The sequence below is a fragment of the Salvelinus fontinalis genome, chromosome 22 (assembly GCF_029448725.1).
Source record: "Salvelinus fontinalis isolate EN_2023a chromosome 22, ASM2944872v1, whole genome shotgun sequence".
In the NCBI taxonomy this organism is placed as follows: domain Eukaryota; kingdom Metazoa; phylum Chordata; class Actinopteri; order Salmoniformes; family Salmonidae; genus Salvelinus; species Salvelinus fontinalis.
In genome coordinates this window covers 31075502-31103400 of record NC_074686.1, presented here as the reverse complement: position 1 = coordinate 31103400, position 27899 = coordinate 31075502, and the positions used below count along the sequence as shown (strand labels likewise).

Below are 27899 nucleotides of genomic sequence, written 5' to 3'. Positions count from 1 at the left end.
TATGATGTCTGGTGGCACAATATGACAGAGGAGGACATTTAAATGGATGGAGATTCTGATATTGATTGAATCAGAAGGCTGTGTTGTCTAACATGGGGAGAATAGAGAGTAGCTGTACATGTACAACATGGGCTCATGAATGATTGAGTAGACATGGGCAGGGTGTGTGTCGTTATTGCCCTTAACGTGAATAGATATCTGCAACCGACACTGCTTTGCTTTAGGACTATAGGCCTGCGTCACAAATTACACCCTATTCCCTACTCAGTGCTCTAATGTTGACCACAGCCATATGAACCCTGTTCAACAGTAGTGCACTGAAATTGGGTGTCATTTGTGATGTGGACTAGGACACCGATGAGCCCAGATGCTTCGTTACAAAGGGTCCTAAAATCTGTGTGAAGGGTTATTTTCTTCACCCTGAAGACGTGAATCTGTGTGTGTGAAAGATGTGTACTCTGTTTGACACTGCTTTCAGTGTGTGTGTGTGTGTGTGTGTGTGTGTGTGTGTGTGTGTGTGTGTGTGTGTGTGTGTGTGTGTGTGTGTGTGTGTGTGTGTTTTCTCCTTTCCAGTCATATCAGTCAGAGATGTGGTTTGTGTGTACTCTGTTTGATACTGAACAGTCACCTGACCTGAGGCCATGATGTTTCTCCTCAGTTCACTACGTCTTCCAAATGGCGTCCTGTTCCCTAAATAGAGCACATATATAAACTCAGCAAAAAAGAAACGTCCTCTCACTGTCAACTGCATTTATTTTCAGCAAACTTAACATGTGTAAATATGTTCATACAAATAACAAGATTCAACAACTGAGACATAAACTGAACAAGTTCCACAGACATGTGACTAACATAAATGGAAATATGTGTACCTGAACAAAGGAGGGGTCAAAATCAAAAGTAACAGTCAGTATCTGGTGTGGCCACCAGCTGCATTAAGTACTGCAGTGCATCTCCTCCTCATGGACTGCACCAGATTTGCCAGTTCTTGCTGTGAGATGTTACCCCACTCTTCCACCAAGAGGGGAATGGCCCTAGCCCTCACCCTCCGATCCAACAGGTCCCAGACGTGCTCAATGGGATTGAGATCCGGGCTCTTTGCTGGCCATGGCAGAACACTGACATTCATGTCTTGCAGGAAATCACGCACAGAACGAGCAGTATGGCTGGTGGTATTGTCATGCTGGATAGTCATGTCAGGATGAGCCTGCAGGAAGGGTACCACATGAGAGAGGAGGATGTCTTCCCTGTAACACATAGCGTTGAGATTGCCTGCAATGACAACAAGCTCAGTGTGACACACCGCCCCAGACCATAACAGACCCTCCACCTCCAAATCGATCCCGCTCCAGAGTTCAGACCTCAGTGTAACGCTCATTCCTTCGACGATAAACGCAAATCTGACCATCACCCCTGGTGAGACAATACCGCGACTCATCAGTGAAGAGCACTTTTTGCCAGTCCTGTCTGGTCCAGCGACGGTGGGTTTGTGCCCATAGGCGACTTGTTGCCTGGTGAGGACCTGCCTTACAACAGGCCTACAAGCCCTCAGTCCAGCCTCTCTCAGCCTATTGCGGACAGTCTGAGCACTGATGGAGGGATTGTGCGTTCCTGGTGTAACTCGGGAAGTTGTTGTTGCCATCCTGTACCTGTCCCGCAGGTGTGATGTTTGGATGTACCGATCCTGTGCAGGTGTTGTTACACGTGGTCTGCCACTGCGAAGACGATCAGCTGTCCGTCCTGTCTTCCTGTATTAGGCGTCTCGCAGTACGGACATTGCAATTTATTGCCCTGGCCACATCTGCAGTCCTCATGCCTCCTTGCAGCATGCTTAAGGCACATTCACGCAGATGAGCAGGGACCCTGGGCATCTTTCTTTTGGTGTTATTCAGAATCAATATAAAGGCCTCTTCAGTGTCCTAAGTTTTCATAACTGTGACCTTAATTGCCTACCGTCTGTAAGCTGTTAGTGTCTTAATGACCGTTCCACAGATGCATGTTCATTAATTGTTTATGGTTCATTGAACAAGCATGGGAAACAGTGTTTAAGCCCTTTACAATGAAGATCTGTGGAGTTATTTGGATTTTTATGAATTATCTTTGAAAGACAGGGTCCTGAAAAAGGGACGTTTCTTTTTTTTCTGAGTTTATATACTCTGCTCAAAAAAATAAAGGGAACACTTAAACAACACAATGTAACTCCAAGTCAATCACACTTCTGTGAAATTAAACTGTCCACTTAGGAAGCAACACTGATTAACAATAAATTTCACATGCTTTTGTGCAAATGGAATAGACAACAGTTGGAAATTATAGGCAATTAGCAAGACACCCCCAATAAAGGAGTGGTTCTGCAGGTGGTGACCACAGACCGCTTCTCAGTTCCTATGCTTACTGGCTGATGTTTTGGTCACTTTTGAATGCTGGCGGTGCTTTCACTCTAGTGGTAGCATGAGACGGAGTCTACAACCCACACAAGTGCCTCAGGTAGTGCAGTTCATCCAGGATGGCACATCAATGCGAGCTGTGGCAAGAAGGTTTGCTGTGTCTGTCAGCGTAGTCTCCAGAGCATGGAGGCGCTACCAGGAGACAGGCCAGTACATCAGGAGACGTGGAGGAGGCCGTAGGAGGGCAACAACCCAGCAGCAGGACCGCTACCTCCGCCTTTGTGCAAAGAGGAGCAGGAGGAGCACTGCCAGAGACCTGCAAAATTACCTCCAGCAGGCAACAAATGTGCATGTGTCTGCTCAAACGTTCAGAAACAGACTCCATGAGGGTGGTATGAGGGCACGACGTCCACAGGTGGGGGTTGTGCTTACAGCCCAACACCGTGCAGGACGTTTGGCATTTGCCAGAGAACACCAAGATTGGCAAATTCACCACTGGCGCCCTGTGCTCTTCACAGATGAAAGCAGGTTCACACTGAGCACATGAGCACGTGACAGAGTCTGGAGACGCCGTGGAGAACGTTCTGCTGCCTGCAACATCCTCCAGCATGACCGGTTTGCGGTGGGTCAGTCATGGTGTGGGGTGGCATTTCTTTGGGGGGCCGCACAGCCCTCCATGTGCTCGCCAGAGGTAGCCTGACAGCCATTAGGTACCGAGATGAGATCCTCAGACCCCTTGTGAGACCATATGCTGGTGCGGTTGGCCCTGGGTTCCTCCTAATGCAAGACAATGCTAGACCTCATGTGGCTGGAGTGTCAGCAGTTTTATACTTCTTATGGACAGGTGGTACGGTAGCGTCCCACCTGGCCAACATCCGGTGAAATTGCAGAGCGCGAAATTCAAGAATACCAAATTCAAATATTTAACATTCTTGAAAATAAATGTGTTATACATCAAAATAAAGCTTAACTTCTTGTTAATCCAGACACTGTGTCAGATTTAAAAAAGGCTTTACGGCGAAAGCAAACCATGCGATTATCTGAGGACAGCGCCCCGCATACAAACACATGAAAATCATAATCAACCAGGCAGGTGCGCCACCAAAGTCCGTAATAGCGATATAATTCATGCCTTACCTTTGAAGATCTTCTTCTGTTGGAAATCCAAAATGTGGCAGAAACATCACAAATGGTCCTTTTGTTCGATAATGTCCTTCTTTATGTCCCAAAAATGTCAATTTATTTGGCGCGTTTGATTCAGAAGTACACCGGTTTCAACTTACCCAACATGCCTACAAAGTATTTAATAAGTTACCTGTTAACTTGGTCCAAACATTTCAAACAGTGTTCCTAATCCAACCTCAGGTACCCTAAAACATAAATAATCGATACAATTTAAGACGGAATAAACTGTTTCCAATACCGGATAAAAACAACGTGAAGCATGCTCCAGTTCACGTGCATCAAAACAGTAGAGTCCACCTGGAGTGACGCTTACAATGAATAGCACTACTTCTTCATTTCTCAAAAGAAAAACATCAAACAATTTCTAAAGACTGTTGACATCTAGTGGAAGCCATAGGAACTGCAACCAGGTTCCTAATAATAAGGGTATCCCAAAGAATACAAATGGAAAATCCTATGACCTCAAAACAATTTCACTGGATGGTTTGTCCTTGGGGGTTTCACCTGCCATATCAGTTCTGTTATACTCACAGACATTATTTTAACCGTTTTAGGAACTGGAGTGTTTTCTATCCAAATCTACCAATTATATGCATATCCTAGTTTCTGGGCCTGAGTAACAGGCAGTTTACTTTGGGCACGCTTTTCATCCAGAGGTGAAAATACTGCCCCCTACCCAAGAGAGGTTAACCTTTATTTAACTAGGCATGTCAGTTAAGAACAAATTCTTATTTAAATGACGGCCTAAAAAACTGTGTGTGTGTGAAACAGATGGTACGCTATAGTACATGATCTGTTCTGTTGCCACGATCAGCTGATTCTTGATGAATACCTTTTTTGACAGTTTCTCTGCATGGACACCTTCCCTTTAAAAATGTTTTCTCTGCATGGACACCCTCCCTATACAACAATCTCTGCATGGACACTCTCCCTATAAAACAATCTCTGCATCGACACCCTACCTATAAAACAATCTCTGCATGGACACCCTCCCTATAAAACAATCTCTGCATGCATTAAAAATGCCAACATCATGCAGCAGCAATAAACAGAACCTCGCTGAAGCGTAAGGAATGATCTCTCTGGAGAGCCACACACACACACACACACACACACACACACACACACACACACACACACACACACACACACACACACACACACACACACACACACACACAGATGCCAGGATGCATTGACATATATGTCCTTGCTCCTAGTAGAGAGACTCTCTAACATGTCTCTAGGGGACAAAGAGAGAGAGGGAAAGGGCAGGCCGGTAACACTGCTGCACTGAGAAAGATTCACACGCCTTTACACTGAAAGAACCATCTGAGCCTGTTTTCATAGTGTCTCACAGTAGGAGTGCTGATCTAGGATCAGTTTAGCCTTTTAGATTATAATGAATAAGATTAAATAGACAGGAGGTACCTGATTCTAGATCAGCTCTCCTACTCTGAGACGCTTTAAGAATACTGGCACAGTACTTTATCTTGTGTTAGAACAGTGAGGTTGGATCAGGAATAATGTAGGGGAAAATAATTGAAAGTGCACTCGTGCAGTGACTTACCTACAACATCTAAAGTATATGCCAGTGCCACAACTCATTCTATTCATCAGCATTTCAGAGCTTTCCAGGTACAAAGAAAAAACATGCATTTTTATGTCTCTCTCTCTATCTCGTTCTCGCTCTCTCGTTCGTTCATTGTAATTTTCTCAGAAATAGGGGGATGAATTCTGAATGGGAATGATAATGTGCACCTTCAGAACTGGGTCATGTTCATTAGGGCAGATACGTTTTAAAAATGTTTTGTAACCGAAGACATAACTGAGCCTTTCCTATTGGACAAGTCCAGGTAGTCCCTCCCTGTTTCAGTCCGTTTTCTTCGGTATGGTGCTTAATGAACAGGAACCCGAAGTCTGTCAGGCTCACCTCTGTCAAGGTGCTTTGTGAGCAACACTGCCTGACTGGTTGGTCTTTGAATGGAGTCTAATAAATTATTTATAATGAGCGCCATGTTGTGAAGGGACCATGTGTTCCTATTAAATGGGATGAATATTCGAGCCGTTAATTAGTGTGAGTGGAGCCGCATGGACAGAACAGAATTGTTTTCCTGCTCAAGACGTGTCATTAAATACTGAATATTAATGACCGTCCCATGGGACTGGGGCTGCCTCTCTAATGGCACCCTATTCCCTAAATAGAGGACTAGTTTTGACCAGAGTCTTATGGGATGGGTCCGTTTGGGAAGGTGAATGAGTCACCAACCACAGATATCTGAAGTAGATAGACTAGTTCTCAACAACTGATGTCATTTTGAATTGAAACCAGGAAGTACTAACAATTTGGTCAAATGAGTCACTCATTGCCTTTCCTGTAGGGATTGAAGTTGTTCCTGTATTATTATGGCTAAGTCCCTGCTTGACTTTTAACACACACAAACAGTCTTGTACAGCTAACCTTGTGGGGACACACAATTCAGTCCTATTCAAAATACTATTTTCCCTAATCCGTACTCTTACCCTAATCTTTTAACCCTAACCTTAACCCAAAAACCTAAACCTAACCCTAGCTCCTAACTCTAACCCGAAAACTAACCCTAGTGCTGAACCCTAACCCTTAACATAATTCTAACACTAGTTCTAACCTTAATCCTAAACTCCTAAAAATTTACCCATTTTTGTTCATTTTACTTTTTTAAATTTATTTTTATTTCACCTTTATTTAACCAGGTAGGCAAGTTGAGAACAAGTTCCCCCCCCCACTCACACTCACACAGTCCTTGTCAAAGTTCATCAATGTCACCCCTGTCACTCCTGTCCTGGGCCACACCAAATGGCCATGGTTAATCCACTGGTGTGACAGAATGACAGATCACTTGTAATTACAATTGGAGAATGAATACGAGACTTAATTATGAGCCTGTATGCAGACTCAGAGACTGGCAGATGTGTGTGTGTGTGTGTGTGTGTGTGTGTGTGTGTGTTTATGTGAGCGTGTGTGTGTTTATGTGAGCGTGTGAGAGAATTTTTGATGGAGAACTGTGAGATTGTAATTAAAAGCGGGGATGGGAGGGTTCTACGACACGAGTGATACATCTGGTCTGTCCCTGATTACGGTAGGTCACTATACAGCTCTCTCTGTCTCCCTGTCTGCCTGTCTGTGTCCCTGCCAGTCAGTCAGTCTTGGAGGAGGACATTCAACCCAGACCTGAGGGAAACACTTAGACGGCAAAGCCCACACTGAGGGGAGTAAATATGGCCTCTTGATGGTGGCGTCTCCCCCTTCCTCCTGGAGGAGAACATAAAAACCTACCGGACATCTTTAGGGCAGACAGACAGGAGAGGAACAGGAGACATTGGTGTCTCAAAAGTATCCTCCCATCATACATGACTCTGTTCCTCCCGAGAGGAGAGAGAATAGGATGAAACTGAGTATTTAGGTTTTGTCCCTGTTTTCTTCCCCCTGAAGGCCGAAAGGTGATAAAAGAGTGTGGAGGAGAGGAGTTTAGTACCTCCACTAGGATATGAAAATAGGCCATTGGAAAGAATGTCACTTTATAGTATTGGCATCCATCCCTGTTGGCTACCTTTCTCCCCCTGTTGACTGGCTGGTGGATGGGGTGTTAAGTGAGAGTGGAGAGAGGAAAGGATCATCATTAGTGACAGGCTTCTGAGTGTCCCCAGACACACTCTAATTCTGACCTCTGCTTTTTGGGGGTCACTGTCTGCTGAGGAGAACTAGGATTAACAACAATAATGTATGGCGAGACCAACAGCCTAATAGAGAGAGTTTGAGATGGGAAGAGGTCAGGGAGGTGTTCAGTACAGCATTATTAGCTTCCCCATTTCAACATGTTTTCCCTAATGAACATGAGCCTGATGAATACGAGTAGGGGAGGTCGTACCTCTCAAAACGTCTAGACAACAAAAGGTTACGTAATCCTGCTACAGAGGTAACAGAGATGGGTTCAAACGTTCACCGCTCCAGATAACTACCCAGTCGTACTGTATCTGGAAACATGACAGTGCAGTTATTATCTTGACGTTTTCGCCCTCCCTGTCTTTTGTTTGTTTTCCAAGGTCATTGTTATGCCAAGTTTTACTCAGAGCCCTGTGATTACCACAGTGGAACATATTTGCATCCCAGAAGATAAACCTGGATTAAAGAGTGGAATCAGCTGGAAAATTATGTTTTTTGGGGGGGGGGTCAGGATTTGGTGAAGCCACCGGCTTATCAAATCTGGAATTCTAAATGGGATAATTCCTTTAATTCCTCTTTGTGGCCCTCACTCACAGTATGCATGGATGCCCAAATAGTGGATTTGAAGTAGGGCCGTTTCCACTTGTTTCTCTGTGAGCTAATGCCGATTTTTTTGTTGTTGAGAGGATTACCCCCCCACCCCCCAAAAAAACAACAACCTTGAAGCCTTAGTCTGAAGGTTTTTGGGTGCTGTGTTGTCTCTTCTTGTTTCATATTTGTATTCCTTTCGTGATGTCTTGTCTTCCCTCTATCCATTTTTTATTTCTTATCCCTGGCGATGGATCAGTCTTTCTTTGGGAAGATTTCACTAAGCTTTTCGGATCAGAATCCTGCACTATAATCGCCTCTATCCACAGACAACAACAACAACACACACACACACACACACACACACATACACATACACATACACATACACACACACACACACAGACGTGTATACTCTACCTCCCTCGCTCTCTCTCTCCCTCCTTTGTCTCTCTCTATTTCAATTAAATTCAAAGGGCTTTATTGGCATGTGAAACATATGTTTACATTGCCAAAGCAAGTGAAATAGATAATAAACAAAAGTGAAATAAGCAGTCATAAATTAACAGTAGACATTACACTCACACAAGTAAAGAAATATACAGTGGCAAGAAAATGTATGTGAACCCTTTGGAAATACCTGGATTTCTGCATAAATTGGTCATCAAATTTGATCTGATCTTCATCTAGGTCAAAACAATAGACAAACACAGTCTGTTTAAACTAATAACACACAAACAATTATACGTTTTCATGTCTTTTATTGAACACACCGTGTAAACATTCACAGTGCAGGGTGTAAAAAGTATGTGAACCCTTAACTGGTTGACCCTCCTTTGGCAGCAATAACCTCAACCAAATGTTTTCTGTAGTTGCGGATCAGACCTGCACAATGGTCGGGGGGAATTTTGGCCCATTCCTCTTTACAAAACTGTTTCAGTTCAGCAATATTCTTGGGATGTCTGGTGTGAACCACTCTGTTGAGGTAATGCCACAGCATCTCAATTGGGTTGAGGTCAGGACTTTGACTGGGCCACTCCAGAAGGTGTATTTTCTTCTGTTGAAGCCATTTTGTTGTTGATTTACTTCTGTGTTTTGAGTTGTTGTCCTGTTGCATCACCCAACTTCTGTTGAGCTTCAATTCGTGGACAGATAGCCTTACATTCTCCTGCAAAATGTCTCGATAAACTTGAGAATTCATTTTTCCATCAATGATAGCAAGCTGTCCAGGCCCTGAGGCAGCAAAGCAGCCCCAAACCATGATGCTCCCTCCACCATATTTTACAGTTGGGATGAGGTTTTGATGTTGGTGTGCTGTGCCTTTTTTTCTCCACACATAGTGTTGTGTGTTCCTTCCAAACAACTCAACTGTAGTTTCATCTGTCCACAGAATATTTTACCAGTAGTGCTGTGGAACATCCAGGTGCACTTTTGCAAACTTCATACGTGCAGCAATATTTTTATAGCAGTGACCTAGATAGCAGTGGCTTCTTCCGTGGTGTCCTCCCAAAAACACCATTCTTCTTTAGTGTTTTACGTATCGTAGACTTGTCAACAGAGATGTTAGCATATTTCAGAGATTTCTGTAAGTTTTTAGCTGACACTCTAGGATTCTTCTTATCCTCATTGAGCATTCTGCGCTGTGCCCTTGTAGTCATCTTTGCAGTACGGCCACTCCTAGGGAGAGTAACAACAGTGCTGAACTTTCTCCATTTATAGACAATTTGTCTTACCATGGACTGATGAACATCAAGGCTTTTAGAGATACTTTTGTAATCCTTTCCAGCTTTATGCAAGTCAACAATTCTTAATCTTAGGTCTTCTGAGATCTCTTTTGTTCGACGCAAGGCTCACATCAGGCAATGCTTCTTGTGAGTAGCAAACTAACATTTTGTGAGTGTTTTTTTATAGGGCAAGGCAGCTCTAACCAACATCTCCAACATCTTTCTTTTTTTTTTTTCACCTTTATTTAACCAGGTAGGCCAGTTGCGAACACGTTCACATTACAACTGCGACCTGGCCAAGATAAAGCAAAGCAGTGCGACACAAACAACACAGAGTTACACATGGAATAAACAAGCGTACAGTCAATAACACAATAGAAAAGTCTATATACAGTGTGTGCAAATGAAGTAAGTTTATGGAGGTAAGGCAATAAATAGGCCATAGTGGCAAAATAATTACAATTTAGCAAATAAACACTGGAGTGATAGATGTGCAGAAGATGAATGTGCAAGTAGAGATACTGGGGTGCAAAGGAGCAACAACAAAAAAACAATATGGGGATGAGGTAGTTGGATGGGCTAATTACAGATGCACTATGTACAGGTGCAGGGTACAGTGAGGGAGATATGAGTCTCCAGCTTCAGTGATTTTTGCAATTCGTTCCAGTCATTGGCAGCAGAGAACTCGAAAAAAAGGTGACCAAAGGAGGAGTTGGCTTTGGGGGTGACCAGTGAAATATACCCGCTGGAGCGCGTGCTGCGGGTGGGTGCTGCTATGGTGACCAGTGAGCTGACTATCGGTAGGATAGTCAGTTTTACGAGGGTATGTTTGGCAGCATGAGTGAAGGATGCTTTGTTGCGAAATAGGAAGCCAATTCTAGATTTAATTTTGGATTGGAGATGCTTAATGTGGGTCTGGAAGGAGAGTTTACAGTCTAACCAGACACCTAGATATTTGTAGTTGCCACATATTCTAAGTCAGAACCGTCCAGAGTAGTGATGCTAGACAGGCGGGCAGATGCTGGCAGCGATTGGTAGAAGAGTATGCATTTAGTTTTACTTGCATTTAAGAGCAGCTGGAGGCCACGGAAGGAGAGTTGTATGGCATTGAAGCTCGTCTGGACGTTTGTTAACACAGTGTCCAAAGAAGGGCCTTTTGGAGAAGTCATTAGTCAAGAGGTTCACATACTTGTTCCAACCTACACTGTGAATGTTTAAATGATGTATTCAATATAGACAAGAAAAATACAATCATCTGTGTGTTATTAGTTTAAGAACGCTATGTCTGTCTATTGTTGTGACTTAAATGATGATCAGATCAAATTTGATGACCAATTTATGCAGAAACCAGGTCATTCTAAAGGGTTCACATACTTTGTCTTGCCACTGTATATGTATCTCTCCCTCCCCTCCATGTGTGGATCATTCTTCATTACTTGTTTGCACTTCATTGATGATTCCCGACATATTGAACCCTCAGCCTGTTAGGAAGAGAGGTTACATCTAAATACCCACAACACTCTCTTCATTCACTAAGGATGGAACCCACGCCACCCATCGAAACAGACAGTCCCCTCCATCACAGTACAATGTTACAATTACAGTATGTGTCTAATGTCATAAATCACCACATGGGTTACAGAAGATGTGACTATTGTTTGTTCTAGAATCACAACAGCTTGAGGGTGTGATTATAGTTTGTTCTAGAATCACAACAGCATGAGGGTGTGATTATAGTTTGTTCTAGAATCACAACAGCATGAGGGTGTGATTATAGTTTGTTCTAGAATCACAACAGCTTGAGGGTGTGATTATAGTTTGTTCTAGAATCACAACAGCATGAGGGTGTGATTATAGTTTGTTCTAGAATCACAACAGCTTGAGGGTGTGATTATAGTTTGTTCTAGAATCACAACAGCATGAGGGTGTGATTATAGTTTGTTCTAGAATCACAACAGCTTGAGGGTGTGATTATAGTTTGTTCTAGAATCACAACAGCATGAGGGTGTGATTATAGTTTGTTCTAGAATCACAACAGCATGAGGGTGTGATTATAGTTTGTTCTAGAATCACAACAGCTTGAGGGTGTGATTATAGTTTGTTCTAGAATCACAACAGCATGAGGGTGTGATTATAGTTTGTTCTAGAATCACAACAGCTTGAGGGTGTGATTATAGTTTGTTCTAGAATCACAACAGCTTGAGGGTGTGATTATAGTTTGTTCTAGAATCACAACAGCATGAGGGTGTGATTATAGTTTGTTCTAGAATCACAACAGCATGAGGGTGTGATTATAGTTTGTTCTAGAATCACAACAGCATGAGGGTGTGATTATAGTTTGTTCTAGAATCACAACAGCTTGAGGGTGTGATTATAGTTTGTTCTAGAATCACAACAGCATGAGGGTGTGATTATAGTTTGTTCTAGAATCACAACAGCATGAGGGTGTGATTATAGTTTGTTCTAGAATCACAACAGCATGAGGTTGCAACTTCATTAACAAAAGGCTGAGATAATCTTACAGGTGAATAGATACAGGCTAGCTTCCTTTCCATATTGATGACATTCTGTGGTGTACTGTGAATGAAACATACAGTAGTCCACTGTAATTATTTACTGTAGTAATATATAATATGAAACTGTAGTTATGTACTGTAGTTATATATATGAAACATACAGTCATGTACTGTAGTTATATATAATAGGAAGCATACTGTACAGTAGGCTACTGTAGTTATACTGTAGTTATTATATATAATATGAAACATATTGGAGAGTAGTCTACTGTAGTTATATACTGTATTTATATATAATATGAAACATACGGGAGCGTAGTCTACTGTAGTTATATACTGTATTTATATATAATATGAAACATACTGGAGAGTAGTCTACTGTAGTTATATACTGTATTATATATAGTATGAAACATACTGGAGCGTAGTCTACTGTAGTTATATACTGTATTATATATAATATGAAACATACTGGAGCGTAGTCTACTGTAGTTATATACTGTAATTATAATATGCAGAACAGGAGGTCCTCTAGGGGTTCTGATAGGAAGCCATTCAGCAGTATGTGGCTATAGCCAGGAGTGAAGGATTCAACAGTATCCTGTGCCCTCTGACATTCTACCTCTGATGTAGTGGCATGCCTCGTGATTCTCTCCCACAGTCTAACAATACGAGTAGATAAGCAAGTGTTAGGGATGCGTTGAGTGAATGTTCTCCACTGATGCATGCAGAGTATTACAGGAGGCTAGGCAGTATAAAATTAGCCCCCTTCATTCTGCCCTTTCCCCCTGAGGGAAGATTCACTGGACTGTATTACAAAATGTGCACTGATAAAACCTTCTATGATTTATCTACTGGGAAGTGGCTCTCCATCCCCTTACCAGCACACATTATGTGCTCCTCTGACTCCATAAACTGGCAATGGAGTTATTCACCATTAGTGACTCAATCCGACGCCCTTGTGTGCCCGTTTGTGTGAGTGGCGCACACGCTTCTCTGTGTGCGTTATTTAAGCAGTAAGGCCCGAGGGGGTGTGGTATATGGCAAATATATCACAGCTAAGGGGTGTTCTTATGCATAACGCAATGCAGAGTGCCTGGATACAGCCCTTAGCCGTGGTAAATTATCCATATACCACAAACCCCAAGGTGCCTTATTGCTATTAAAAACTTGTTAACAACATAATTAGAACAGTAAACAAGTAATTTTGCATCATACCTTTGCTATTCTATCTGATATCCCACTGCTTTCAGCCAATCAGCATCCAGGAGTCAAACTAGCCGGGTTTATAGTTGCCATCCGCACCTTTAGTTCCCAGGGGATCTTTACTGTAGCAGCAAGAGAATGTTGAAAATGGAATGTTTTCTGGCCTCCCGAGTGGCGCAGCGGTTTAAGTCACTGCATCTTTGTGCAAGAGGCGTCACTACAGTCCCTGGTTCAAATCCAGGCTGTATCACATCCAGCCGTGGTTGGGAGTCCCATAGAGCGGCACACAATTGGCCCAGCGTCGTCCGGGTTTGGCCGGGGTAGGTCGTCATTGACTTGCCTGGCTAAATAAAGTAAATACAATTCTCTAGTGTTTTGTGCTCTGTTTAAATGACTGTTTCCCAGAGGTTCTTTGGCTCTCTCTCTCTCCCTCATGAGCTCTGCAAACGTCCTCAAGAGCAAACTTTTTGAGGAGATGGGATGTTTGCCCAAAAGCTCTGAACAGTGATGTGTAAGTGTTTGATATGTATTCAGATAACTGTATGTGTGCGAGTAAATAATTGTTTTCCTCCATCTAATGTGCCTTTGCACAATGGCATATTTATATCACATCATGAGACTGTTTCCTAGACACAGATTCATCCTAGTCCTAGAAAGAAGAACCTCAGTTGAGAATGCTTTTGGACCAGGTCTAAGATTAATCTGTCTGGGAAACCGGACCCAAATGTGTAGACCCAAATGTGTAGCTTCCTTCTCTACCTATCCAGACATCCAAGTTCGTACCACCTCTACACTCGTCTAAATCCCCCTCTTTCTTCTCCTCCCAGGTGATGCAGGTGGTAAGAGAGCAGATCATGCGAGCGCTGACACAGAAGCCTAATTCCCTGGACCAGTTGAAGAGTCGCCTGCAGAACCTGAGTTATACTGAGATCCTGAAGATACGCCAGTCTGAGAGGATGAACCAAGAAGACTTCCAGTCACGCCCCATCCTGTGAGTCAATTTGTGTGTGTGTGTGTGTGTGTGTGTGTGTGTGTGTGTGTGTGTGTGTGTGTGTGTGTGTGTGTGTGTGTGTGTGTGTGTGTGTGTGTGCGTGTGTGCGTGTGTGATATTACCTCCTGAGAAAGGATGGAATCAGTGATATTCATTAGGTAGATGTAACCAATCCTTCATTAAAAAGAGGACTAAAACATGAAGCCTGTGAGATTGAAGAAAGAAAATAACTGCTAATATTCTTGACATGGATCTTCTCATGATGCCCCATTCTTTAACCAGTCCAAATAAAGACCAAAATAAAGGGAACGAGAGACAATATGACTGTGGAAGAAAGGAAACAAAGGGAACGAGAGACAATATGACTGTGGAAGAAAGGGAAGAACGGGAACGAGAGACAATATGACTGTGGAAGAAAGGGAAGAAAGGGAACGAGAGACAATATGGCTGTGGAAGAAAGGGAAGAAAGGGAACGAGAGACAATATGACTGTGGAAGAAAGGGAAGAAAGAGAACGAGAGACAATATGGCTGTGGAAGAAAGGGAAGAAAGGGAACGAGAGACAATATGACTGTGGAAGAAAGGAAACAAAGGGAACAGGAGACAATATGACTGTGGAAGAAAGGGAAGAAAGGGAACGAGAGACAATATGACTGTGGAAGAAAGGAAACAAAGGGAACGAGAGACAATATGACTGTGGAAGAAAGGGAAGAAAGGGAACGAGAGACAATATGGCTGTGGAAAAAAGGAAACAAAGGGAACAGGAGACAATATGGCTGTGGAAGAAAGGGAAGAAAGGGAACGAGAGACAATATGGCTGTGGAAGAAAGGAAACAAAGGGAACCAGAGACAATATGACTGTGGAAGAAAGGGAAGAAAGGGAACGAGAGACAATATGGCTGTGGAAGAAAGGAAACAAAGGGAACCAGAGACAATATGACTGTGGAAGAAAGGGAAGAAAGGGAACGAGAGACAATATGGCTGTGGAAAAAAGGAAACAAAGGGAACAGGAGACAATATGACTGTGGAAGAAAGGGAAGAAAGGGAACGAGAGACAATATGACTGTGGAAGAAAGGAAACAAAGGGAACCAGAGACAATATGACTGTGGAAGAAAGGGAAGAAAGGGAATGAGAGACAATATGGCTGTGGAAAAAAGGAAACAAAGGGAACAGGAGACAATATGACTGTGGAAGAAAGGAAACAAAGGGAACCAGAGACAATATGACTGTGGAAGAAAGGGAAGAAAGGGAACGAGAGACAATATGGCTGTGGAAAAAAGGAAACAAAGGGAACGAGAGACAATATGGCTGTGGAAGAAAGGGAAGAAAGGGAACGAGAGACAATATGACTGTGGAAGAAAGGAAACAAAGGGAACGAGAGACAATATGACTGTGGAAGAAAGGGAAGAAAGAGAACGAGAGACAATATGGCTGTGGAAGAAAGGGAAGAAATGGAACGAGAGACAATATGACTGTGGAAGAAAGGAAACAAAGGGAACCAGAGACAATATGACTGTGGAAGAAAGGGAAGAAAGGGAACGAGAGACAATATGGCTGTGGAAGAAAGGAAACAAAGGGAACCAGAGACAATATGACTGTGGAAGAAAGGGAAGAAAGGGAACGAGAGACAATATGGCTGTGGAAAAAAGGAAACAAAGGGAACAGGAGACAATATGACTGTGGAAGAAAGGGAAGAAAGGGAACGAGAGACAATATGACTGTGGAAGAAAGGAAACAAAGGGAACCAGAGACAATATGACTGTGGAAGAAAGGGAAGAAAGGGAATGAGAGACAATATGGCTGTGGAAAAAAGGAAACAAAGGGAACAGGAGACAATATGGCTGTGGAAGAAAGGGAAGAAAGGGAACGAGAGACAATATGGCTGTGGAAGAAAGGAAACAAAGGGAACCAGAGACAATATGACTGTGGAAGAAAGGGAAGAAAGGGAACGAGAGACAATATGGCTGTGGAAGAAAGGAAACAAAGGGAACCAGAGACAATATGACTGTGGAAGAAAGGGAAGAAAGGGAACGAGAGACAATATGGCTGTGGAAAAAAGGAAACAAAGGGAACAGGAGACAATATGACTGTGGAAGAAAGGGAAGAAAGGGAACGAGAGACAATATGACTGTGGAAGAAAGGAAACAAAGGGAACCAGAGACAATATGACTGTGGAAGAAAGGGAAGAAAGGGAATGAGAGACAATATGGCTGTGGAAAAAAGGAAACAAAGGGAACAGGAGACAATATGACTGTGGAAGAAAGGAAACAAAGGGAACCAGAGACAATATGACTGTGGAAGAAAGGGAAGAAAGGGAACGAGAGACAATATGGCTGTGGAAAAAAGGAAACAAAGGGAACGAGAGACAATATGGCTGTGGAAGAAAGGGAAGAAAGGGAACGAGAGACAATATGACTGTGGAAGAAAGGAAACAAAGGGAACGAGAGACAATATGACTGTGGAAGAAAGGGAAGAAAGAGAACGAGAGACAATATGGCTGTGGAAGAAAGGGAAGAAATGGAACGAGAGACAATATGACTGTGGAAGAAAGGAAACAAAGGGAACCAGAGACAATATGACTGTGGAAGAAAGGGAAGAAAGGGAACGAGAGACAATATGGCTGTGGAAAAAAGGAAACAAAGGGAACAGGAGACAATATGACTGTGGAAGAAAGGGAAGAAAGGGAACGAGAGACAATATGACTGTGGAAGAAAGGAAACAAAGGGAACCAGAGACAATATGACTGTGGAAGAAAGGGAATGAGAGACAATATGGCTGTGGAAAAAAGGAAACAAAGGGAACAGGAGACAATATGGCTGTGGAAAAAAGGAAACAAAGGGAACGAGAGACAATATGGCTGTGGAAGAAAGGAAACAAAGGGAACAGGAGACAATATGGCTGTGGAAAAAAGGAAACAAAGGGAACGAGAGACAATATGGCTGTGGAAGAAAGGAAACAAAGGGAACCAGAGACAATATGGCTGTGGAAGAAAGGAAACACTTTCGTTAATACACATTTAATAGACCTCCATCACTCCTTTATTTCATCCCCTTTTTCATAAAACAATAAATTAACTAAATTCAGCTATTGACATATGCTGCATCGGACGCATTCATTCGGTTCCCCTCATGATTGAAGATCTGAATTATAATCTTATTTGCCTACAAATGGTATTCAGCGTCAATACCCACCCCATTAAGGTCTTATTAGGCTGCAGCAGTGGTCAACAACCCTTTCTGAGTCAATATTCCTTTCTGAGTCAATATTCCTTTCTGAGTCAATATTCCTTTCTGAGTCAATATTCCTTTCTGAGTCAATATTCCTTTCTGAGTCAATATTCCTTTCTGAGTCAATATTCCTTTCTGAGTCAATATTCCTTTCTGAGTCCATATTCCTTTCTGAGTCCATATTCCTTTCTGAGTCCATATTCCTTTCTGAGTCAAAAAGCAAGCTGAGATCTACCACTCAGATTTTTTTTTTCTAGGCGCAATGTATTATCACTGCATATTGGCTACGCTTGAATTGTCCTGACAATGTTGTTCTTCTCAGAGATAAGGGGACACAGTCTTCCAGCTGATGGTCAGTCTGAGTGGAGGGAGCAGCAGTGAAGCCTCCTCTCCCCCTCCCTCTGCTGAGATAAGGGGACACAGTCTTCCAGCTGATGGCGAAATTTCATTTCTGCCTCATGCACCAATTCATGTTGTTTCTCCTATGACCAGAGAAAGTGAAATATTCCTTGATGATAAAAAAAGGCAAGCCGCAAATAATAACAATGCAAGCTTATCGAAACACACATTTTATGGCTTATAAAACTGTTGAACATGAACTTACTCATAAAAACAGCAGCTCTTTGTTGTATTTGTTTTGTCTCTCTCTGGTCATGGTTCTAAAAGCTTTGAAATCTCACATCAACATTGCTGTGCGTCAAGGATACTTTTTACAGTCTATGACACGAGATCTGTGCATACACGTTGATCTGAGTTATCTGATTGGCCAGCGGTAGACCTTTAGGTGCACTTGATTTGCTCTCTGGGCCTGCCGGGTAGACTGACTTTTAGTTTTTTTTAGCTGGTAAACGTTAGAGGTTTGGGCAAGTGTTGTTTCAGTGTTAGGTTTGCAATGTGCTATAAAGAAAGACCTGTGTAATATTTACATTCTGTAAAGACATTCATTCAAATTAGACGAGCTAATTTGAAACAGGATCTTAAAAATAATTAATATGACATGCAGAGGAAACGTTTGAGAGAAAGTGTTAGTCCGCATCTTAATGTAGAGAAGGGGAAAAAAGTCATTCATAATTTATTCTCAAATCCTCTATAGAATTTTAATTCAATATTCCACACTTCTATATAAACTGCATTTCCATGTGTGTTTGCATTCCTCTCCCATCTCAGTGGGCCCTGACACTTCATACTCTGTCCAACTACATTCCTCTCCCATCTCAGTGGGCCCTGCCACTTCATACTCTGTCCAACTACATTCCTCTCCCATCTCAGTGGGCCCTGCCACTTCATACTCTGTCCAACTACATTCCTCTCCCATCTCAGTGGGCCCTGCCACTTCATACTCTGTCCAACGACATTCCTCTCCCATCTCAGTGGGCCCTGCCACTTCATACTCTGTCCAACTACATTCCTCTCCCATCTCAGTGGGCCCTGCCACTTCATACTCTGTCCAACTACATTCCACTCCCATCTCAGTGGGCCCTGCCACTTCATACTCTGTCCAACTACATTCCTCTCCCATCTCAGTGGGCCCTGCCACTTCATACTCTGTCCAACGACATTCCTCTCCCATCTCAGTGGGCCCTGCCACTTCATACTCTGTCCAACTACATTCCACTCCCATCTCAGTGGGCCCTGCCACTTCATACTCTGTCCAACTACATTCCTCTCCCATCTCAGTGGGCCCTGCCACTTCATACTCTGTCCAACTACATTCCAGAGTATTATCTTTGAAAGAGCTCATTTTAGTTAACTCAGTTGCAGATGATTTTCAGAGGCAAGGAGAGAATGACTTTGAGCTGTAATGAATCTGATTTATGAGATGGGCGACACAGACCCTGCCACAGATAATGACAATCTCACTATGGGTGTCCAGCCATCTAGATAATTCCCAACCAAATGCTATACAGAAAATGAACTATCTGTCATTACATGTATGGGACCTGAATCCATTCCTTAGCATCCCCCTCTCCCCGACAGTTTGTTATGGGAGTAGGGTGAAGTTGACCCTAGACTCTGATCTTTAGCCAGTTTAGCATCTTCCCCGCTAATGGTTAAGGTTTGAATTGGTGGAGGGGAGATTATCCTAGATATGTACCTAGGGGAAACGTCGCCCCTGGTCCACTGATGATCTGAAAGCACAGAGCTGCAGTGAAAATAACGCCTCGGGAAAGGCACAGAGAAAGTGACGTAATGAGAAAGAGAAAATCTGATTGGACCGCCCTCTAATTGTCTGTTCGCTCCACAGCAGCCCTCTCAGTGGTTGTCAGATCAATCCACAGCAGCCCTCTTATTGGCTGTCAGGTTCACAGCAGCGTCCTGATTGGCTGGTGAGCTGTAGGACTGTGTGGGCACTGCATGTTTCCCCAGTCAATAGGTTGTATGTATAATTAATGTTGGCTAGCTGTTAGGGGCTGTGTTCATATCTTTCATACCAGAGACAGAACACGCTGAGAAACCTACATGTTAGTCCACATGACAGGGATCACAGCAGGGCACTGTGCAGCGCCCTCCTCGGTAATGAGTCTGGGGGATTGGATGGGGTGGAGAGGGGGGCTCTCTCTCTCTCACACACACAAACACACACACACAGTCTGTGGCCAGTCAGTCTAACAGTGGCAAATTTAGAGGGTGTCCACTACATTTAGAGGGTGTCCACTACATTTAGAGGGTGTCCGCTACATTTAGAAGGTGTCCGCTACATTTAGAAGGTGTCCGCTACATTTAGAAGGTGTCCGCTACATTTAGAAGGTGTCCGCTACATTTAGAAGGTGTCCGCTACATTTAGAAGGTGTCCGCTACATTTAGAAGGTGTCCGCTACATTTAGAAGGTGTCCTCTACATTTAGAAGGTGTCCGCTACATTTAGAAGGTGTCCGCTACATTTAGAAGGTGTCCGCTACATTTAGAAGGTGTCCGCTACATTTAGTTGTTTCCCCTACATTTAGTTGTTTCCGCTACATTTAGAAGATGTCCACCACAGGGATTGAACACACAATCTTCTGATCCAGAGTCATTGAGTCAGACCTACTGTATGGTAATAATGCTCACTGTGATTGATATTTGAGTTGCAAACAAGCGTTGATAAAATAAACCAACCAAATCATTTTTGTTGAAAATTAAACAGATGACAATGATGTAGCTATATCGAGGACTTTTTCCAAATTGATCAAGTACATTGATGCAACATGATATGCCTTACTCTGATCAAGTAAGTGCCTTATTGAAGATCAATGTAAAAAAATAATAATTGCCAAATACATTTAAACTGAGTTTTTCACAATTCCTGACCTTTAATCCCAGTAAAAAGTCCCTGTTTTAGATCAGTTAGGATCCCCACTTTATTTTAAGAATGTGAAATGTCAGAATAATAGTAGAGTGATTTATTTCAGCTTTTATTTCTTTCATCACATTCCCATTGGGTCAGAAGTTTACATACACTCAATTAGTATTTGGTAGCATTGCCTTTAAATTGTTTAACTTGGGTCAAATGTTTTGGGTAGCCTTCCACAAGCTTCCCACAATAAGTTGGGTGAATTTTGGCCCATTCCTCCTGACAGAGCTGGTGTAACTGAGTCAGGTTTGTAGGCCTCCTTGCTCGCACGCACTTTTTCAGTTCTGTACACAAATTTTCTATAGTATTGAGGTCAGGGCTTTGTGATGGCCACTCCAATATGTTGACTTTGTTGTCCTTAAGCCATTTTGCCACAACTTTGGAAGTATGCTTGGGTCATTGTCCATTTGGAAAACCCATTTGCGACCAAGCTTTAACTTCCTGAATGATGTCTTGAGATGTTGCTTCAATATATCCACATAATTTTCCTACCTCATGATGCCATCTATTTTGTGAAGTGCACCAGTCCCTCCTGCAGCAAAGCACCCCCACAACATGATGCTGCCACCCCCGTGCTTCACGGTTGGGATGGTGTTCTTTGGCTTGCAAGCCTCCCCCTTGTTCCTCCAAACACAACAATGGTCATAATGGCCAAACAGTTCTATTTTTCCTTCATCAGACCAGAGGACATTTCTCCAAAAAGTACGATCTTTGTCCCCATGTGCAGTTGCAAACCGTAGTCTGGCTTTTTTATGGTGGTTTTGGAGCAGTGGCTCCTTCCTTGCTGAGCGGCCTTTCAGGTTATGTCGATATAGGACTCGTTTTACTGTGGATATAGATACTTTTGTACCTGTTTCCTCCAGCATCTTCACAAGGTCCTTTGCTGTTTTTCTGGAATTGATTTGCACTTTTCACACCAAAGTACGTTCATCTCTAGGAGACAGAACGCGTCTCCTTCCTAAGCGGTATGACGGCTGCGTGGTCCCATGGTGTTTATACTTCTTGGCTGAGGTCTTGGCTGATTTATTTTGATTTTCCCATGTTGTCAAGCAGAGGCACTGAGTTTAAAGATAGGCCTTGAAATACATCCACAGGTACACCTCCATTGACTCAAATTATGTCAATTAGCCTATCAGAAGCTTCTAAAGCCATGACATAATTTTCTAAAATTGTCCATGCTGTTTAAAGGCACAGTCAACTTAGTGTATGTAAACTTCTGATCCACTGGAATTGTGATACAGTGAATTATAAGTGAATTAATCTGTCTGTAAACAATTTTGGGAAAATTACTTGTCTCATGCACAAAATAGATGTCCTAACCGACTTGCCAAAACTATAGTTTGTTAACAAGAAATTTGTGGAGTGGTTGAAAAACAAGTTTTTAATGACTAAGTGTATGTAAACTTCCTATTTCAACTGTATCTTGCCTTTTTAATCTTGTCAATGTATTCGAAATGAGCACCAATCTGGTTTTAGACCGGGACATAGCACTGTTTCAGCGGCTACACTTGTCTTTGAGGATGTCGATGTTGTTTAAATTATACACGTCATTGTGCTGCCTAATTTCCTGACCTGTCGAAGGAGAGATAATGGTCAACGTTTGATACGGTTGGCCATGTTTTACTCGTTCAAAGGTTGTCTGAAATAGGCCTAAATCAGGTATCTTACAATTGGTTCAAGAACTCTCTAACGGACAAAACACTGTGTACTTACTGACAGTATCAAATTTAGTTTCCTCAATATCACAAAGGTGCGCCGCAGGGGTTTATTTTGTGCCTCGTTCTCTTCACTATTTATATAAGTAACATTGGTCTATCTGTTAAAACATGTAACATTCATCTCTTTGTAACTGACAAAAAAAGCTGAGAATTGAGCTTGGTTTCTTCTATAGAAATAAATCCTGCCTGACTTTGGGAAGTAGAAGGAAGATTGTTCAAGCAACACTTCTCCCAGTAGTTGATTATGGTGATAACATTTTAAAACCTTTTACTCAAAACTGCGTTTTATCGTTGGGGGACAATTTTCATTCACTGCATATTGTATAGTTCTGTTGGCTGGGAGTCTCTGATCCAGCATTGGCTACTTCAGAGTCTTCCCTACGAACACAACTCACGTATTAATTGGAGATCCAGCAATTTTTAGACTGGCTGGTTCTGGAGGACCCGCTGGTCTCCACTGACCTGGGGAAAAGGCTTTTAGTTCTTAGGCCACCAGCTCATGGAATAGCCTTCAGCCACCTTGAAATTAGACTCGCTGGTCTCCATTGGACAGTTTACATGGAGTTTAAGGGAGGTGACGTGTGAGAGTTGTGTTTGTTTTGATTCATCTCGTTGTATATATTGTATTGATATTATTATCGTACATTATGTGTGTTACATGTTGTGTTCATGTTTCCACGTCTCCCTTCTAAGTTAGACCCTGGTCTCAATGCTGATCTACCCCAAAAATCGCAACTAACAAAAAACTGTTTGGTTATGTTGACGCAACCCGTCTCTCAGAGTGTCTGTGTGTGACTGGATGGTTCTTTGTTACTGATTGACTGGTTTCTGTTCTCTGTGTGTGACTGGCTGACTTTCTTGGTCTCTATGTGACTGAATGGTTCTTGGTCAGTTTCTGTTACTGACTGGTTCTTGGTCTTGTCTGTGTGACTGGCGGACTAGTTCTTGGTCTCTCTGTGTGACTGACTGACTGGTTCTTGGTCTTGTCTGTGTGACTGACTGACTGGTTCTTGGTCTTGTCTGTGTGGCTGACGGACTGGTTCTTGGTCTCTCTGTGTGTGACTGACTGGTCTCTGTGACTGACTGTTTCTCTCTCTGGTCCGTAGGGAGCTGCGGGAGAAGATCCAGCCAGAGATCATGGAGCTTATCAAACAACAGAGGCTCAACCGTCTATGTGACGGAACCTGTTTCAGGAAGATCAGCAGCCGCCGAAGGCAAGGTGGGGGTCACACACACACACACACACACACACACACCACACACCACACACCACACACACACACCACACAGAGTTTGGCCTGTGTACATTATTCACTGCCCTATACACCAAACAACCTCATATCTCACCCAGTGTCACACTCCCACACACTATCCTACACAGGTACCCTGCCTCTGTCTCTCTCTTGCTTTCTCTCCCTCTCTCTCTCAGGCCCGGCTCACCAACCCCCATCACACCATTTAAAAGACTCTTTGTCTCTCTCAGGCCAGCTCACTAACCCCCACCACACCATTAAAACACTCTCTCTCTAGCCTCCCTGGTGGCGCAGTGGTCTAAGCTGTGCCACCAGAGATTCTGGGTTCAAACTCAGGCTCTGTCGCAGCCGGGCGCGACTGGGAGGCCCATGGGGCGGCATACAATTGGCCCAGCGTCGTCCGGGTTAGGGAGGGTTTGACAGGCAGGGATATCCTTGTCTCATCGCGAACTAGCAACTCCTGTGGCGGGCCGGGTGCAGTGCACACTGACCAGGTGTCCAGGTGGACGGTGTTTCCTCCGACACATTGGTGCGGCTGGCTTCCGGGTTGGATGTGCATTGTGTCAAGAAGCAGTGCGGCTGGGTTGGGTTGTGTTTTGGAGGACGCATGGCTTTCGACCTTCGCCTCTCCCGAGTCCGTACGGGAGTTGCAGCGATGAGACAAGACTGTAACTACCACCAATTGGATACCACGAAATTGGGGAGAAAAAAGGGGTAAAATAAAAATAAATAAAACACTCTGTCTCTCTCAGGCCAGCTCACCAACTCTCACCTGACCATTAAAACACTCTCTCTCTCTGTCTTTCTCAGGCCAGCTCACCAACTCTCACCTGACCATTAAAACACTCTCTCTCTCTCTGTCTCTCTCAGGCCAGCTCACCAACTCTCACCTGACCATTAAAACACTCTCTCTCTCTCTGTCTCTCTCAGGCCAGCTCACCAACTCTCACCTGACCATTAAAACACTCTCTCTCTCTCTGTCTTTCTCAGGCCAGCTCACCAACTCTCACCTGACCATTAAAACACTCTCTCTCTCTCTGTCTTTCTCAGGCCAGCTCACCAACTCTCACCTGACCATTAAAACACTCTCTCTCTCTCTGTCTTTCTCAGGCCAGCTCACCAACTCTCACCTGACCATTAAAACACTCTCTCTCTCTCTGTCTTTCTCAGGCCAGCTCACCAACTCTCACCTGACCATTAAAACACTCTCTCTCTCCTTTATTTTCACCCATCCCTCCCTCCCACACTGTCCCTCTTCTATGTTCAGTCCACTCTATCAATCTGCTCTCTTCTCCTCCTCCACCACACCACCACCTCTTTCTCTCTGTCTGTCTCTGTCTCGCTCTCTCTGTCCTCTGCAGCATTCCTCTCTAAGTGGGCAGTCTCCTTTGGCTTTGTTGGAGCCACAGTGGTAACCTTGGAGGCTGCTCAAAAGCCTGGGTTGCTGTGTTAGGCTGCGTTTCCACAGATAGTTTTCCTACTACTAATTGGTCTTTTGATCAATCACATCAGATCTTTTTCAGAGCTAATCGGATTGGTCAAAAGACCAATTAGTGAAAAAAATATCAGAATTGGGCAGCCTTTGTCACACACCCACACGCGCACACACACCATGCCAAACCGATACTCCTCCAAAAATGAGCCAATACGTGTATACCCCAGGTGTCTGGAACTAACTGAGACAGTCTATTGCTTCCAAGACTGGCTAATATCTGAGCTGTGTGGCCCTCGACTTACCCTTGTTGTCTGGAACAGCTTCTCTCCCCAGCTCTACAGTTCCGCTGAGTCTCATTGCTCTGAAGTGCGTGAATCAATTTCAGTAATGGAGGAACGGACTTAATTCAATTCCCGGCCCGGTCTCTAAAGCTCTTCCCTGGTCATGTCAGTGTTCTGGAATGGACATGAGGTCGGTTAGCGTGACTCTTCAGAACCGTTGAACCCAAATTAGTCAGCGCTGCGGATGTATTAAAGGGAATTGTGGTTGTTGTGACTTTTTTTGTTGTGGGTGTTTGTTGGCATCGAGGGCATCAAGGTCGAGTTTTCAGGACAGAAAGGATCTCTTCTTTGCTTGCTTTCGCCTCAGGTGAAAGACGGTTACAGAATACATCCTTTTCAATGTAACGTCCCAGGTCCCATAACATTTTACACAGCTTTTATTAACAGTCAAATAAATAAACCTCCTTTCAGGAGAAGCATAGGGTGTGCCAGTGTCCTAAATTGTACCCTATTCCCTATAGTGCACTACTTTTGACTAGAGTCCTATGGGACCTGGTCAAAAGTAGTGCACTATATTGGGAATAAGGTGCCATTTCAGACCATATCTCCCTGTCCTTGATTTAACTGTGGCTGTGGAATGGAAGCCTGTTCATCCTTTCCCTGTAAAGGACTGTGAAGCTGCACGATGGATAAAACTTTTACACTTCCGATTGGAGTGTTTGGGGAGTGTTGAGTCTAATATCCTTTTCATACTGGCTGGGGCCTCGGCATGGCAGGAAGAGGGGAGAGAGAGGAGGAGACCGCAGGGAAAGGCCTTATTGCTTAGCACCGCTATAATGTGGCGATTTTCACAGCCGGAGCAGATTTAATCTCACCACCCGAGACCAGACTGTCTCTCTCTGTCCTCTTCAGTCTCACTGTCCTCTTCAGTCTCTCTGTCCTCTTCAGTCTCACTGTCCTCTTCAGTCTCTCTGTCCTCTTCAGTCTCTCTCTCTCACTCTCACTCTCTCACTCTCTCACTCTCACTCTCTCACTCTCACTCTCTCACTCTCTCACTCTCACTCTCTCACTCTCTGTCTCTCTGTGTGTTTCTCTCTCACACACACACACACACAGGTGTGGGTAGGTAGTGTGTGTATGTGAGGAGCGCTGGAAGCTGGAAGCTGGCTCAGCACAGTATTTAAAAGGCATTCTCTCTGTCGTCCTAGGGCCTAAAGGCTGTTGGCTGTCTGCCACCACACTGTAGAGTACCTGAGTGAGCACAACTGAAGAATTATCATTTCTACTTCAACCGCCTCTATCCTCCAATCTAAACACACTTCCACCCGGGACTCTCCAAGTGCTTACTCTCAAATCATATTTCCACATTAACTATTCATCTCACAGCTCTTAAATGGCGATTGGCTTCTCCCTTCCATCACTGAATGTGAGGCTGGACCCTGTTTGGGAAACTCTCCTTAAAGCTGAGTACCTACCTGACAGACAGCAGGACAGTATTAGTGAAACTCTCCTTAAAGCTGAGTACCTACCTGACAGACAGTAGGACAGTATTAGTGAAACTCTCCTTAAAGCTGAGTACCTACCTGACAGACAGCAGGACAGTATTAGTGAAGCTCTCCTTAAAGCTGAGTACCTACCTGACAGACAGCAGGACAGTATTAGTGAAACTCTCCTTAAAGCTGAGTACCTACCTGACAGAGAGCAGGACAGTATTAGTGAAACTCTCCTTAAAGCTGAGTACCTACCTGACAGAGAGCAGGACAGTATTAGTGAAACTCTCCTTAAAGCTGAGTACCTACCTGACAGACAGCAGGACAGTATTAGTGAAACTCTCCTTAAAGCTGAGTACCTACCTGACAGACAGCAGGACAGTATTAGTGAAACTCTCCTTAAAGCTGAGTACCTACCTGACAGACAGCAGGACAGTATTAGTGAAACTCTCCTTAAAGCTGAGTACCTACCTGACAGACAGCAGGACAGTATTAGTGAAACTCTCCTTAAAGCTGAGTACCTACCTGACAGACAGCATCAGAGTGCCTCTGTCTTTTTAAGTGCAGAACAGACACCAAATACTTATATGTCTACATACAAGTCAGCACAAGCAATATGGATACACATACAATTATACCGACATGTTATGTGTACCAAAAATGCATCTAAAAGCCTTTATTTTCTTAGTCAGTTAGCTGAGAAATGAATGATGAATGGGAGTGAATTGGAGATGAGCGTCAGATGGCTGTGTTGTATCTCCAACAGCTGAGGAAACAGAAACAAAACAACAGCCCATAAAACAAGACAATCTGAGCAGCATTCTGTCTGGAGGCTAGATATCTTCCTCCCTTCCATTCCTTCTCA

General features: G+C 43.5%; 1 protein-coding gene across 7 annotated transcripts in view; it reads left to right on the top strand.

Moving 5' to 3' along the window:
- The window catches only part of LOC129820197 (engulfment and cell motility protein 1-like), a 167160-nt gene that overhangs the window by 129394 nt on the left and 9867 nt on the right, over window positions 1-27899 (top strand). For all 7 annotated transcript variants that reach the window (XM_055877191.1, XM_055877194.1, XM_055877192.1 and 4 more), the window contains 2 exons: window positions 14137-14300; window positions 23682-23794. In XM_055877191.1, the coding sequence (XP_055733166.1) occupies window positions 14137-14300; window positions 23682-23794 (277 nt within the window). The remainder of the gene's footprint in view (window positions 1-14136; window positions 14301-23681; window positions 23795-27899) is intronic.